Genomic DNA, 17,652 nt, shown 5'->3' with positions numbered 1-17,652 from the left:
CACAAAACCAACATAGTGCGTTTGCGACCAGCATAGATACAGACCAACCTGTGCATCCGTGCAGTCTGATCAGGATCCATACTGTTGGCTATCAGTTTCTCTACTTGTAAAAGAGTTGGTAAGCGAACGTCATGGATCCTGATCAGACTACGCGGATGCGCAGGCTGGTCTGGATCCATGCTGGTCGTAAACGCACTATGTTGGTTTTGTCATGACGCGGCTCATAATAATGAAATTTTGATGGGTGAGATGATAACCATCATAACATTTTGATATAATCAAGTCTAAAACATTTTGCTGATTTTTATGAATTATCAAAGCTTGATGGCATGATTGGCGTGGTTGGTTTGTGAGGAGGAAAAAAAAAGAATACATTTGTAAACGGCAAACTGCAAGCATTTGTTTGATGAATACATTTGATATACCAAGTACTAATTAAGCCTCTAGTGAGTATTGGCAGATAAAAAAATTTATAACAAATGTTAATTTAAAGCAAAACGTAAAAAGATTAAGTAGATATTTAATTTTTTTTTTTTAAGAATTATGTATTCCTTGTGTTAGACCTATGAAAATAATACACCCTGTACCAGAAAATACAAATAAGAAAAACAAAATAGAATATGAAATTATAAATATACATGGCAATAGCAACTGGTATACTTGTGGATAGCCCAAAACATTTGATGAAGTTTTGATACAATATCATTAACGAAAATGTCTACATAAAGTACAGTATGGTATACCAATTATTTCACCTTGCAACAAATAAGAGGATATTGAATGAGTGCAAGTTTAAAATTGAATTTATTGAAGTTTTAAATAAAATATATTATTTTCCACTTCGAACAGTTTTAATTTTTGGTATATGATAAATAGAATAATATATTTGAGTAGATTCATTACTAAATTTAGTGAAATTGCTGAATAAAATAATATGCTCGCCAGAGGCTCACATTATATAATTTTATTCAACTTGTTCAGTAAATTCAGTATTGAACCTACACTCAATCAATATTCTCTACGTACATTGTACAATACACCAATCATTTAATCTTTCTATAAACTACAGCGTGGTTCAAAAATTATAACATCTTTCATTTGACGACATATCTTTACTACTGCTAACCAGGGTTGCGTTTCACTAACATACTTGCTTAACCAAACTCCAGTTTGATAGTAACTTTTTGCGTAAGCAGAACTTTGTATTTATTTGGGCTTCACTAAACTTTCTTAGCCACGTATTTGCATAAGTTTAAACGTTATGTTACGCTCATTTATTACTGGCGTAAATTGCACATTCTATTTAGTGAAATGCAACTAACGTAAATTTACGTGTTGCGCAAGTCTAAATTTACATAAAAAGACACGCAAAACTGATGGAATGTTAGTGAAATGCTCGTCAGTTATTTGAACTAAGGTGAAGAGAGAGGGAGAGAGAGGAAAAATAAAATCACAGAAATCTATACAAAACCCTGATTAAATCTCACAACCTTTGCTTACATCACAGTATTTCTTTGAATATCGTACAAACACGTAACATTGCTCAGAAAGAATAAGTTCCCTATGCAAATAAAAAGTAATGCTATTGTTTAACTGGCATGTGCTGTCATTTAATAACAAGATAATTTTTTTTATAAGGTCAGGGAAGTTTAGTAATGCTGTTATATTAACTGGCATGTGCTGTCAAATAACAAGATATTTTTTTTATTCAGTAGGTCAGGGTAGCTAGTTTATTCAGGACAGAAAAGTATGGTGGCTGATTTGGTACGCTTTTGTGCATCTAGTTGGGTTGGGGCTAGCGACAACACGACAAAGCGCCAAACGCTAGCGACAGGATGACAAGACGAAAGTCTGACAACACAAAAGGCATACCAAATCAGCCACCATAGAAAAGTGCTGATAATTGTGTACTGAATATGGAAACAAAAGTTGAAGACAAAAAAAAATCTCTTGAATATCTAATAGTCAAACAATATACAATAATTTCACTGGAATACTTGAAAATAATATCAATAATTTAACAGAAGCATATCGCATATATATAAGGATGATATATTAAAGGAACTCTAATAGCTGATGTCAAAAAGTGTAAAAACATAAAAATTGAATTTCTTACATAGATCAGTTGGGCACTTAAAGCAGGAAGGATATACAAAAGATAATTAAGAAATAGACATAGTACTCAAAATGAATTAACATTCATATTTTTGTGCTGTTTTAAGCCTGGCTTGAGGGAATTTTTGGGTCATTTTTCACAATTAGAATAATTAGTCTGAAAAAATGGAGTGAGCAAATAATCTTAAAATCTTACACAAGCTATAATTAATTGGTATATCAAGACCCATGAGAGGGAATATTAATAAAAAATATATTCAGTCTCATGATGCCAAAAAACCTCAGTGGAGTCCCTTAAATAATTTGCATGGCAGGTAATTTAAAATGGAAGAAGAACAATTCAACACTTTTTGTTATCATATGTTATGGCACTTCATATTTGTAGACAGAATAAAGGGTCAATGCCTCTTTTTTTGCAGAAGCATAAAGACACATTAAAGCCTGATTCCACAGGACAAAAGATTATATAAATCCTGAGGGATTCATCAGTTTTTAATGCAAGAATGCAGTTTTTTTATTATTTTTCTTATTAAATCGTTATGTTAATATTCCAAAAATTTATTCCTTTAATACAATATTTTTAAAATCATAAAGTAGGTCAATATGATAACCGTACAAGAACAAGCTGCATTATAAATACATGTACTATTAAACTGTAGCTTTGTATAAATTTCAGATAATGTAAGATTATGTTAAAGGCACACTAAGTCTCAGAAAAAAAAAAATCCCTTCTTTTGAAAGAGCAAAAATGAGCCCACCAGTAATGTTAACATACTGGCATAAGTGTATTTTAGATGCTTATTACCAATTAAAAAAATTGTGATGAATATGATATAATGTGTCATAAAAGAAGCAAAATGTAAACAAAGTAGTATTTTGATTTCAATGCAAAATACTAAATCATAATAACTTTCACTTATTGCTAGAAAAGCAACAGAAGTAATTAAGTGCTGATTCAGGTAATTGGCCAAAGAGTAACTTTTTTTTCAATCTATAACAGGATACAAAGAATATAACGCTTTTGACAATAAAAGCATTTCTGGGGCTTAACTGTCCCTTTAACATTTGTAACATGTGTGTTTTTATGTTCTGTTTATTTGCAAATAGACAATATAGTCTCAATCTAAGGTCTGTTCTGTAACCTCAAAAGACACAAATTTAATATCCCTGGCAGTGTTTAAATCTACAGCGGAGATCAGTGTTTTTTTTAAATCAGAGAGAATATTTTATAGATTGGTATCTACTAGATATGTTACATTTTAAACTGGAAAAAAAATAAATGCTGACTTTATCACTAATGAACACAAAATAATATTTTGACTGATCAAATTTCAAAATGTTTCTAAAAATAAATATTCATTATATTTCTCACCTATATACATGTATAGTGTCTTTAGCTTATATGTACATTGCAGCTTATATACACATACATGTACTTGCACGAGATGAGCAGCAAAATAATCTATCAAAAATATAAATAACACTAACAATAACATGTACAATTACTTTTACTTTAACAATATCTTTATAACTAATCTAAACAACACACTTTGAACATTAAAACTACAATGCTTAAACACACAAAAAAAAACATTATTACAATTTACACACATTCACCCACACACACACACACACACACACATTCACCCACATTCACCCACATGCTCACTAAAAGACATTCTCGAAAAGGCACATGAACTTGCAAGATCAATTAACCCTTAACCTACTTGGTGGCTGCAATATCTACCTTTGCAACACCAATGTAGACCAAGGTCATGTAACATGGTCTGCTGTGTTTGCAATTTAGTCAGAACTTTGGTCTGCTGTGTGCGCTATTTAATGAGCACTTATTATTTTGAATTTCCCCTAATAAATGATGAATTTTATCATTTTCAATTGCATAACTCTTGATATATATACCAAACACTTGATATCAATTGCCAAACACTAATACCAGACACTCAATATTAATGGCAAGACACTCAATTATTATTCCCAGACAGTGTAGCATGTAAAACCTAATTTACGAATATTTATAGTGCCTATATAATTGTGAATATGGTTAAAAAAGTAACTAAAACAATGTCTTAATGACAAAATTTCTTAATGACCAAACTTAATGATATATAAATATGAAACAGTCTGGTGAAATGAGCTTCAGCCATTGGTTAATTTAAAATCTCTTTTCAAAATCAACCAATCAAATATCTTGTTTTTCCTAAACTTTAGACTAGTTGATCCATGTGACCTTTTGGGTCCCATATACACAAGCAGATATGCAAACACTAAAAAAATTAGACTGGTTTCACTAATGTGGAGTTTAACTACACTAGCAGGCACATTTGGACTGGTTTTGTTCACTGGGAGGCGGTCCTTTGTGTCTAGAAGGCGGTTCTATATGAATCCTTTCATCATTTTTCTCTGGAGAATTTTCCGGACTGTGAGACTGTAGTCCCGACCCTGGCGAGGTTTCATATAATTTGATCAGTCTTTTAGCTACCTCTAAGAAAGCTTCCTCAATCCCTGAAATTTATATGATTCAAATGATTATATACAATGTGTCACGAGGGTAATATATCAAAATGTATAAATTGATTGTTTGCTCGTCATATGTCTTAGTATTGTGTCGTAATATCATGTGTACAGTATGTTCGATATCTGTTGTTACATATGTACTTTACTATATATATACATAATATATCGCAATACATGTATAATAATGGGCAGACCACACCTAAATTGTTTCTTTTTTTGTTGGGTTTGAAGTTGCACCAACACAATACAGGACATATGGCGACTATCTTGCTTTAATGGTGAAGGAAGACCTCAGGCGCCTATGTTCATTATTTCAGGAAGAAGCAGGCATCTGGGTAGAACCACTGACATTTTCCTTTTTTGCCCTTTGGTGTCACACAAAGTTCTTTATAAAGTCTTTCCTAAAACTAAAACATTGCACTCTATATAACAGCTAATTTTTAAAAAAAAATGTTAGTCACTAAAAAAAGACACTTAAAATGATTTCTTTTTTACCTGAACTGGATTCAAACCCTGGACCTTTCACATCCTAAGTGAGCATCTAACCACTGTACCACAGGTTTCGAAAATCGCTTTCAGCAAAAAGTGAAAAGCAATTCTAAATTTAGAATTTCGAGTGTAAGAGCAGGGCAGTACAAAATGGGAGCGGTGGCCTAGTTTCAACCAAGGGATTATGGGTTTGAGCCCTACTTGGTTCCAGGAAGCGGACTCGGAAGTGATTGATGTAAGTTCCAAGAAGTTGTTTTACAATCAAGCTTAAATAAATATATGTTTGAACTAAATGGAGCATAAATACCTGTATTTTTCAAGGCAGATGTTTCGTAGAATAGAGAATCTATAGAATCAGCATAATCTTTGGCATCTTCCTCCTTCACCTGTCTACCATCCTGTAGATCACACTTGTTACCAACCAGACATGTTACTGTAACATAGATCATAATTATGTTACCAACCAGACATTGTTACTGTAACATAGATCATAATTATGTTACCAACCAGACATTGTTACTGTAACATAGATCATAATTATGTTACCAACCAGACATTGTTACTGTAACATAGATCATAATTATGTTACCAACCAGACATGTTACTGTAACATAGATCATAATTATGTTACCAACCAGACATGTTACTTTAACATAGATCATAATTATGTTACCAACCAGACATGTTACTGTAATGTAGATCATAATTATGTTACCAACCAAACATGTTACTGTAACATGGATCATAATTATGTTACCAACCAGACCCATTACTGTAACATGATCATAATTATGTTACCAACCAAACATGTTACTGTAACATGATCATAATTATGTTACCAACCAGACATGTTATTGTAACATAGATCATAATTATGTTACCAACCAGACATGTTACTGTAACATAGATCATAATTATGTTACCAACCAGACATGTTATTGTAACATAGATCATAATTATGTTACCAACCAGACATGTTACAGTAACATAGATCATAATAATGTTACCAACCAGACATGTTACTGTAACATAGATCATAATTATGTTACCAACCAAACATGTTACAGTAACATAGATCATAATTATGTTACCAACCAGACATGTTACAGTAACATAGATCATAATTATGTTACCAACCAGACATGTTATTGTAACATAGATCATAATTATGTTACCAACCAGACATGTTACAGTAACATAGATCATAATATGTTACCAACCAGACATGTTATTGTAACATAGATCATAATTATGTTACCAACCAGACATGTTACTGTAACATAGATCATAATTATGTTACCAACCAGACATGTTACTGTAACGTAGATCATAATTATGTTACCAACCAGACATGTTACTGTAACGTAGATCATAATTATGTTACCAACCAGACATGTTACTGTAACGTAGATCATAATTATGTTACTAACCAGACATGCTACTGTTACATAGATCATAATTATGTTACCAACCAGACATGCTACTGTAACATAGATCATAATTATGTTACCAACCAGACATGCTACTGTAACAAGATCATAATTATGTTACCAACCAGACATGCTACTGTAACATAGATCATAATTATGTTACCAACCAGACATGTTACTGTAACATAGATCATAATTATGTTACCAACCAGACATGTTACTGTAACACAGATCATAATTATGTTACCAACCAGACATGTTACTGTAACAAAGATCATAATTATGTTACCAACCAGACATGTTACTGTAACATAGATCATAATTATGTTACCAACCAGACATGGTACTGTAACATAGATCATAATCATGTTACCAACCAGACATGGTACTGTAACAAGATCATAATTATGTTACTAACCAGACATGCTACTGTAACATAGATCATAATTATGTTACTAACCAGACATGTTACTGTAACATAGATCATAATTATGTTACCAACCAGACATGTTACTGTAACGTAGATCATAATTATGTTACCAACCAGACATGTTACTGTAACATAGATCATAATTATGTTACCAAACCAGACATGTTACTGTAACCAGACATGATTACATAGTTTACTGTTACCAACAGACATGACTGTAACATAGATCATAATTATGTTACCAACCAGACATGTCACTGTAACATAGATGATAATTATGTTACCAACCAGACATGTTACTGTAACATAGATCATAATTATGTTACCAACCAGACATGTTACTGTAACGTAGATCATAATTATGTTACTAACCAGACATGTTACTGTAACGTAGATCATAATTATGTTACCAGCCAGACATGTTACTGTAACGTAGATCATAATTATGTTACCAACCAGACATGTTACTGTAACGTAGATCATAATTATGTTACCAACCAGACATGTTACTGTAACAAGATCATAATTATGTTACCAACCAGACATATTACTGTAATATAGATCATAATTATGTTACCAACCAGACATGTTACTGTAATATAGATAATAATAATGTTACCAACCAGACATGTTACTAACTGTAACAAGATCATAATCATAATTATGTTACCAACCAGACATGTTACTGTTAACATGTATAATATGTTACCAACGACATGTTACTGTTATGTAACGTAAATCATAATTATGTTACCAACTAGACATGTTACTGTAACATAGATCATAATTATGTTACCAACCAGACATGTTACTGTAACATAGATCATAATTATGTTACCAACCAGACATGTTACTGTAACGTAGATCATAATTATGTTACCAACTAGACATGCTACTGTTACGTAGATCATAATTATGTTACCAACCAGACATGTTACTGTAACGTAGATCATAATTATGTTACCAACCAGACATGCTACTGTAATGTAGATCATAATTATGTTACCAACTAGACATGTTACTGTAACACAGATCATAATTATGTTACCAACCAGACATGTTACTGTAACGTAGATCATAATTATGTTACCAACTAGACATGTTACTGTAACATAGATCATAATTATGTTACCAACCAGACATGTTACTGTAACGTAGATCATAATTATGTTACCAACCAGACACGTTACTGTAACATAAATCATAATTATGTTACCAACCAGACACGTTACTGTAACATAGATCATAATAATGTTACCAACCAGACACGTTACTGTAACATAAATCATAATTATGTTACCAACCAGACACTTTACTGTAACATAAATCATAATAATGTTACCAACCAGACACATTACTGTAACATAAATCATAATTATGTTACCAACCAAACATGTTACTGTACTGACATCTGGTTTTCACTATAGAAATATATCCTAATCTTAAATGCCAAACAAACAAATACCTGTAATATTTTGCTCCAAAAAAGGTTATTTATAATTTTACTTACTGAATATTATTCTAAATTAAACTTACTTATAGGTGTGTCAACATTCCTTTTTAGTTCTGAAAAAAAAAGAAAAAGAAATTGCTTTTACAAATAAAATATATGATAACATATAGTAGTACAGAACAAACAAATTTCACTTAATCTTTACAATGAGAAATATCTTAAATGGATTTGTCCAGGTTTTGATTGGGACAAAAGAATGCATCATTTTATAGGGAAAATTTCAAGATAAGTACTGACTGAATTACCACCAGTGCAGACCACAATCAGACGGCATGAATGTGCTTGGTCTGCACTGGTTGCATGGGTATATTCAGTCATCCCAGATTAAGGGTTACTAGATTTCTAGGCTTTATAAATATTCTAAGCTATTGACAAGGTTTTTGGCCGAGTTGGTTTAAAACCTGTCAGAGGCATTAGCTGTTGTTTCCTTGTGCAAGAAACTTCACAATAACAGCTCAGTATTGGTTAAATTGGTCATACTGGTTAAAGTTTCAGAAATTCATTCTAGAATGTGTCTATAATTTATAATTTTCAACATAAACAATCATACTAAAATAAATTCTAATAAATTTCTGTAAACCAAGTTTTCAACACTGGAAGGTAAACAATGATAACTTTCCCAAAGAATGTGTTTATGCAATGAATATTAGTGGATATATTTATACTGAAGAAAGTCAATTTTTAATTTACTTTTTCTCTGATATGGGAATACACCTGAAGCACATGGTCCCCTGCCTCAATTTATTTATTTTATATACTTACCACTGACCCAGTCTTTAATATCATAAAATGTATCTGAAGATGTAATATCATATATCAACATGGCAGCATTTGCTTTTCTGTAGTACATTGGGGCCTGAAAAAAAATCATCATAATATAGATCTAGATACACACAGTCCAATAAAAATAAGCTGCAGACAGTCCAATATAGACTTAGATATACTCAGTCCAATATAGATTTAATTACACAGTGCAATCTAAATTAATACAGTTCAATATAGACAATTAAATATACATCTAGATATGGACAGACCAATATAGATATACATACAGACAGACAGACCAATATAGATTTTGATGCAGGTAGTCCAATAATGATGTAGAAAAAGACAGACAAAACTAGATCTAGATAGTTCAATACAGATAATCCAATATAGATCTAAATAGAGACAGTCTTATGCTCTAGATATACACAGTGCAATACAGATTTTGATACAGATAGTCCAATATTGATGTAGATATAGAAAGTTCAATATAAACCTTTATATTGACAGTCCAATACAGACAGTCCAATAAAAATCTAGATACAGACAGTCCAAGAAACAGACCAATATAGATCTAGATACATAGTCCTGTAAACTACTAAGTTCACATTCCAACAGTCCAATACAGATCTAGATATAGACAGTCCAATAAAAATATTTGTTGGATTTTAAGTCACACTGACACTTTGAAATCAAACACAGAAGGCGCTGAATTTGTTTGGGTCTCAGAATGTCAGAAAGGTGAAGGTTGTGAGATTATAAACCAATTTGTTTTTGTATAGTGCCACCAATGCTTTCCAGTGTTTTAACTGTAGTAAATTGGCTATAAGACTAATTGCAACACTGATAGTCAATTCAATGTTTATTTGACTTAAAATAAAAATTCTAAAAAAATGAGTTGCCTCAACTGGGATTTGAACTCCAGACCTCTCGCTTCCTAAATGAGCGTGCAAACCCCTCGGCCACTGTGAAGTTATATGTTAAACGGCCTGAAGAAAACCACATTATTCTAAATCTTATTATTTCGACGCTAAACACAGATGTAAATAATCATGGAGCTTACTGTAAGCATGTATAAAGAATGAAACAATATTAGAAATCTTCGACCATTCGGGAACTACTTTGCTTGAAAATTAATGCGCCTGTCATTTGACAATCTTTACGCATTGATATCCCCTGAATTTTTCGGCGTTAGTGTACATATAAAGGGAAGTAACCGCTGGAAAAAAGTGGACTACTTTAGGCATTTGCAATTGACAGCATTAGGCTCTGAAATTTCGCTACCATTATTTGTTTGGTCTGACGACCCAAACAAATAAAAAGTCATATTTTGACTTTCCAGTTACCTGTATATTGACTGTGAAAGAACTCGTAGACCCTTCTTATTTTTTTTCAGGCATAAGCATGGATGACATAGGTAAAACCTTCCCATAAAACAAGGGTTGAAAGGTATAAAAAATGTAACGATTAAAATATTACAAGGTTTTTATATGTACCATTGAGCGAAACCTTTCTTGGCCAGCCGTGTCCCATACTTGAAGTTTTACTCTATAATTGTCCACATTTCTGAAATAATTTTTAAATTGAAAATTGACAAACTTAATGTCCTTTTCATATTCAATATGAATTAAAGATTTTGTCATGAAATGAAATTTAATCCTGACATTATGTAAATTGCGGTTTTAATAAATAAATACAATTTAATTTGTTTCCTTAAAAAATTATTATTCATTTCAAAAGCAAGGGAAAGAAAAATATTCCCAAAACACAAATATGAGAAAATTATTATTAATGTACATTTATGAAAACTGAGAATAAAGAATTCATGTATCAGAAGTAGAGCTGTCATTGATTCAGTTCATAGCATATTGACAATATATCAATATTGGATCCTGATGACAAATATCAGTGATACACCAATATTGATAATTTCTTTTTATACCTATTTAAATGATCTTAATAAAATACATGTTCCGTTCATATCAATGTTTTGTCCTGTTTATAAATGTCCTTTGAATGATTTGTTTTCTTATCATTTTTTGTTATTACTGCTATGACATCTGTCCAATATGTAACAACGGCTTAGACATGGCCACCTGCTTTTGAATAAGTTTTAAGTGAATTTTCATAATTTCTAGACATCTAAATAATTAATCCAAATTCTCAATTTTTTCATCATAATTGATCGACAGAAAAATATCAACGATACAACCATATTGTCTCTATCGATGACAGCTATAATTAAAAGACAGGGTAACTGTTTATCTGACTCTATATATAGACCTTATGAATACTTACAGTTTATAGGTAAAGAATGAGGCCCCAATTGTTGGACTCACAGCTTTACTAAACATTCCACCAACATACCTGATTACAACACTTGTTTTACCAACACCTGAATAACAATCAAGGAATTAAAGTATACAGATCAAGTTTTTTAAGATTATGAAAAATTATAAAATAGTTTAGGTTAACCAACAACATGATGGGTTTGTGTTATGGATTCAGCACAATTTTTGAAATTGGATTGTCCAATGAATGTATGACATCATAACTATAAGTATCATCATATATGACATCATAACTACCAATATCACCAGATATGACATCATAACTACAAGTATCACCATGTATGACATCATAACTACAAGTATCACCATGTATGACATCATAACTACCAGTAACACCATGTATGACATCATAACTACCAGTATCACCATGTATGACATCATAACTACCAGTATCACCATGTATGACATCATAACTACCAGTAACACCATGTATGACATCATAACTACCAGTAACACCATGTATGACATAATAACTACCAGTATAAGCATGTATGACATCGTAACTACCAGTATCACCATGTATGACATCATAACTACCAGTATAAGCATGTATGACATCGTAACTACCAGTATCACCATGTATGACATCATAACTACCAGTATCACCATGTATGACATAATAACTACCAGTACCACCATGTATGACATCATAACTACCAGTATCACCATTTATGACATCATAACTACCAGTATCACCATATATGACATCATAACTACCAGTATCATGTATGACATCATAACTACCAGTATCACCATGTATGGCATCATAACTACCAGTATCACCATGTATGACATCCTAACTACCAGTACCATAATGTATGACATCATAACTACCAGTATCACCATGTATGACATCATTACTACCAGAACCAGCACATATGACATCATAACTACCAGTATCACCATGTATGAAATCATAACCACCAGTATCACCACATATGACATCATAACTACCAGTATCACCATGTATGACATCATTACTACCAGAACCAGCACATATGACATCATAACTACCAGTATCACCATGTATGACATCATTACTACCAGAACCAGCACATATGACATCATAACTACCAGTATCACCATGTATGAAATCATAACCACCAGTATCACCATGTATGACATCATAACCACCAGTATCTCATAACTACCAGTATCACCATGTATGACATAACCACCAGTATCACCATGTATGACATCATAACTACCAGTATGACCATGTGTGACATCATAACTACCAGTATCACCATGTATGACATCATAACCACCAGTATCTCATAACTACCAGTATCACCATGTGTGACATCATAACCACCAGTATCACCATGTATGACATCATAACCACCAGTATTACCATGTATGACATCATAACTACCAGTAACACCATGTGCAATGTAATGTGATGTCATACTGATAGTAATGGTATCATTCAATAACATATATATTGATGAAACTCTGGTAAGGCAATTTCTTTAACAGTTTGATATTATAAATTTTGAAAGTTCAGCCATTTTTCATTTAACCTTCCTTAGTATAAGCTTTAAAAAACAGTAATCATTCAATGATTTATAAATTGTTCATGCACTGGTCAAGCAATTGTTACCTGAGCTCACCAATACTAGGGACAGGTTATGGATAAGAGGGGAGGAATGAGCCTATTTTCACCTTTCTTCTGTCCAAATGCCGCTTGGAAAATGCTGTCGTTTTGTTTCTGCAGCAAAATGGCTGGGGGTATGTCCAGCACATAGTGCAAGGGCATTTCATAGTGATTTTACACTCTGATGGTACCTGCTGGGTGGAACCGATACCGGAGATTTGGTTAATATTATAAAGTTACAATTCCACACACATCATACATGTACATGTACAATAACATATGGCATATAAATTTCACATTTTATCTTTTAAAGTTTTTATTTTAGCATCAATATCAAAACTTAGATATTTCAAACAGAAATATAAACTTTATAAATACTTTAACATAGGCAACTTATTATATTGCCCTTTCTATAAGTGTATTTAACCCACAAAATGGAGAGGCAGACACATATATAGAGATAAGTAAAAATACAAGGTATCTATTTTATGTAAACAAGAGAAATCTCATCTTCTTCTTCTTCCAATATATGGCCACATTCAACTAACTAAAAGTTTACTGTCAGGTTAATGCGCAAGAGGAAAAAAAAGAGTAAAAATAGTGAAGAATATAATTATACAGTGCAGAATAAAAACGGACACAATTAAACTTTAAAGCTATAATTTCTGAGTAGGCAACATATAACTAATATTAGGGAGAACTTTTAGAATCTAAACACAGCAAAATTCATTTGTTATAACCTAACTCTCTAATCCTAACCAATATACACACTAACCCTAACCCATAACACTAACCCTAATTCTTATTAATCTGCGTGATGTTTAGAGAAACATAAATTGATATATATTGTAGAAATAATTGTGTGTTAAAAATAGCTGCGGACATATTCTAAAGTTTATCCAATATTAGTAATTAACAGCTGATCGTTACGTCATCAACACAATTTAACAGTTATTAAAATTAGTTTCTTGTAATAAATCTTAGTAAAAAAGGGAAAATACCTTGAGATCCGAGTACAACAACTTTCGCTTCTAATGATTTCATGATAGCCTATTATTCTATTCTTTGTTTAGTTGTGAATACATAAATTTTTGTGCGCAATTCAAAGATATTTACAAAGTTTATGATTTGGAGCGTAACACGGAAGTTAGTTTATCCACCATTTTGTTATCACGTGACACTTCGAAACTATTGGTAGATCCACTTTCAATGAACAATTGAGGTGACTCATTATCAATTTAAAATAGAGGGACAAAATGATTCGAAATTTATCGTAATGTTTTCATTGAAAAATTTACATTTTGATAACTATGTAAATATGCAAAACGCTTAATACACGTTACCGCCACTTTAAGGTCCTTTCCGTCACATTCCGAGTATTTGGGTAAATATAGCTCAAAACCTACATACTAAAGTTATTTTATAACTTATCTTTTTACTAACTTTTATCGCGTATTTTTGTGTCTTAATCTCCAGAATTTCGAATTTTTCTTTCAAGCCCAGGCATTTTGTATATTCTATTTTCTTTTAGATATTTATAAAGCTATTTTTATAAATATAATCAGGGTCTTTCTATTTGTAATCAACAAGTCAATGATAATCCATTCAACTGTAAATCAAAGGAAAATACATTCTTATGCTTCTGACTTCGGGTATAGTACAATAATGTATTTACACTTTTTAAATCAAAAGATACGATTTGAAAGATCAATAAAATAAAAGATCAACAAGACAAAATGGTAGCGTCTGACTGATTCTCCTGTACACTGGACATAATACTGCTAATGATTGCAATTAGTATACTGCTAATGATTGCAAAAAGTATATACTGATAATGATTGCAATAAGTATGCAAAAGCAAAAGGAACTACAAAACTAAGATAAAAGATAAAATCTTTATTGGCTTACAAGTTATCTAGTTAGAAGAGATACAATTAATTGCCATGTAAATATGTTTTAAAAATTTGGGCTAGCAGTAGCATACAAGGACTATGTTCTTAAGAATGATATCAGAGGGTGAGATTTTTTCGTAGGATGCAAGTCTGTGGAACAATGGTCTTACTGGAGCCTTACATAAGTTATATTGGCAATTTTTTTGACCTTATGATTGAAGTTAAAATCAGTCCTTTCTTTATAAATCTGTGAGTTTTAGCTTTTGCTGTTGTGATATTTGACTAATGTGATTGTCCAGACTAAATCTTTTTAATTACCTTATTGTTAGGCCTAAATAATAAGCAGCTCCAATGTGTTAAGTTCTTTGCTATGTAGTTGATATTAGGAAATATAAAATGTTTTTCTCTCTTGGCCTTTCTAAAATTTTCACACTTAGCTAGATTAAATTCCATGGACCAATAAGATTTCACACTTTTCTACCAACATATCATAATGAAAAATATATATAAATAACAGTAGCAAAATCTGAAATATTACTTTCTATTTCTACTGATAACAGAAAACATCAACAGGATATTGGTTATTAATATATAATGTAATTATGCTTCAGTAGCTAGAGGTGATACATTTTTACAAGACAAGAAGATAACATATTATGTTAATCTCTAGTTAATTCAATTATGTCGTTTTGGGTTTTCTTTAGGAATTCCGTTTTTTCCTATTTTACACTTTTTTTATTCATTAACGTAATTAAACGTATATTGCAATATCCACTATACTTACAGTAAAGGAAAATTTTATAAAATACAAACGCCACCTACTTTTTAAACAATACCGCATTACACAACTTTGCGTTGTTTAACACTACATTACGCCATTTTATCCTGTCTTTAAGCTCACTAAATATGGCTGACGAAATAGCGAAAGCCCAAGTGGCTGAACCGACAGAAGACACTATATTTGGAAAAATAGCTAGAGGCGACATACCTTGTAAATTTATTTACGAAGATGACAAGGTAAAAAATTATGTTAGTCATAAACAATCAAATGACATTCCTCTCATTTCTTAGGAAAAAGAGTAACAGAAATTAATTGTACGATTCGTCCTCGAGCAGTGTCGTACTTGCCAAATAAATTTCATTTACTCTATGAAAGAATACATTTATTTGATATAAATTCAATATTTGACTTGATTCTTTTATTTCGAAATGGATCTGTACCTTATCATAAACAGTTATAATGAAATAAATTAAAACGGTATGCCCTACTGATGACTAGTAACACAGGTAGTCTATAGCTTTATTATTTACTGGCACTCTATGCCAGTGATCATAAAGCTCCATGCTGTTGTCTATGGCAATCTCCTTGATTAGACCCCTGGATTTTTTTTCAGGTATAAAACTCATGTAATAATATTGTCTGTGTAAAGCCTTCAATTATAAATGTATTGATATTTTCAGTTTGGAGCCTTCATTTATACAATGTATTGATATTTTCAGTGTGTGACCTTCATTTATACATTGTATTGATATTTTCAGTGTGGAGCCTTCATTTATACAATGTATTGATATTTTCAGTGTGGAGCCTTCATTTATACATTGTATTGATATTTTCAGTATGTTACTGTTGTCTTCATTAATACAATGTATTGATATTTTCAGTATGGAGCCTTCATTTATACAATGTATTGATATTTTCAGTATGTTACTTTTGTCTTCATTTATACAATGTATTGATATTTTCAGTATGGAGCCTTCATTTATACAATGTATTGATATTTTCAGTGTGGAGCCTTCATTTATACAATGTATTGATATTTTCAATTTGGAGCCTTCATTTATACAATGTATTGATATTTTCAGTATGGAGCCTTCATTTATACAATGTATTGATATTTTCAATTTGGAGCCTTCATTTATACAATGTATTAATATTTTCAGTGTGGAGCCTTCATTTATACAATGTATTGATATTATCAATTTGGAGCCTTCATTTATACAATGTATTAATATTTTCAGTGTGGAGCCTTCATTTATACAATGTATTGATATTATCAATTTGGAGCCTTCATTTATATAATGTATTGAAATTTTCAGTGTGTTGCCTTCAATGATATGAGCCCTCAGGCTCCCACACATTTTCTTGTCATCCCGAGAAAACCTATACAGATGTTAGAGAAGGCCGATGATGCAGAAGAGCAGGTATGAACAAGGGCAGCATGAAATACCCAAATACACCCAAATTTACCCAAGTACACCCAAAGTCACCTTAATATTGCCCAAATGTGTCCAAATATGCTATATTTGGGTATATTTGGCAATATTTTGGTATTATATGGGTGTTTTGGATATTTTGTGCCACGGTATGAACGGATTCCAGAATCCATAAAAATGCCACAGACATTTAGTTTCTGGATTGTACTTGTGCCCCTTAAGTATCATTACTCAAGAGTATATGGATTTAATTCTTAACATGCTGAACAGCTTCCATTGTTTGGACTTGTTCAGAACCAGCTTCCATTGTTTGGACTTGTT

General features: G+C 31.6%; 2 protein-coding genes across 2 annotated transcripts; one reads left to right on the top strand and one right to left on the bottom strand.

Moving 5' to 3' along the window:
- Nucleotides 1-542: 542 nt before the first annotated feature.
- LOC132752815 (ras-related protein Rab-22A-like) lies at nt 543-14,416 on the bottom strand. The gene is made up of 7 exons (XM_060743200.1): nt 14,227-14,416; nt 11,576-11,672; nt 10,774-10,843; nt 9,275-9,368; nt 8,536-8,565; nt 5,447-5,572; nt 543-4,638 (listed from the first exon to the last, which is right to left on the bottom strand). The coding sequence occupies exons 1-7, from the start codon at nt 14,267-14,269 to the stop codon at nt 4,445-4,447; spliced, it is 654 nt and encodes a 217-aa protein (XP_060599183.1). The 5' UTR covers nt 14,270-14,416; the 3' UTR covers nt 543-4,444.
- A 1,548-nt stretch (nt 14,417-15,964) lies between these two features.
- On the top strand, nt 15,965-17,319 carry LOC132752825 (adenosine 5'-monophosphoramidase HINT1-like; the record flags this gene model as incomplete). The annotated part of the gene is given in 2 exon segments (XM_060743211.1): nt 15,965-16,134; nt 17,215-17,319. Coding segments are annotated over 2 exon segments (216 nt in total), but the record flags the coding sequence as incomplete, so codon positions are not given.
- Between the last annotated feature and the right edge of the window lie 333 nt (nt 17,320-17,652).

This window comes from Ruditapes philippinarum, unplaced genomic scaffold (assembly GCF_026571515.1).
Source record: "Ruditapes philippinarum isolate M1 unplaced genomic scaffold, ASM2657151v2 ctg6857_1_1_1_1, whole genome shotgun sequence".
NCBI lineage: Eukaryota > Metazoa > Mollusca > Bivalvia > Venerida > Veneridae > Ruditapes > Ruditapes philippinarum.
The sequence above is the reverse complement of the archived record's forward strand: the minus strand, read 5'-3'. Positions and strand labels throughout refer to the sequence as shown.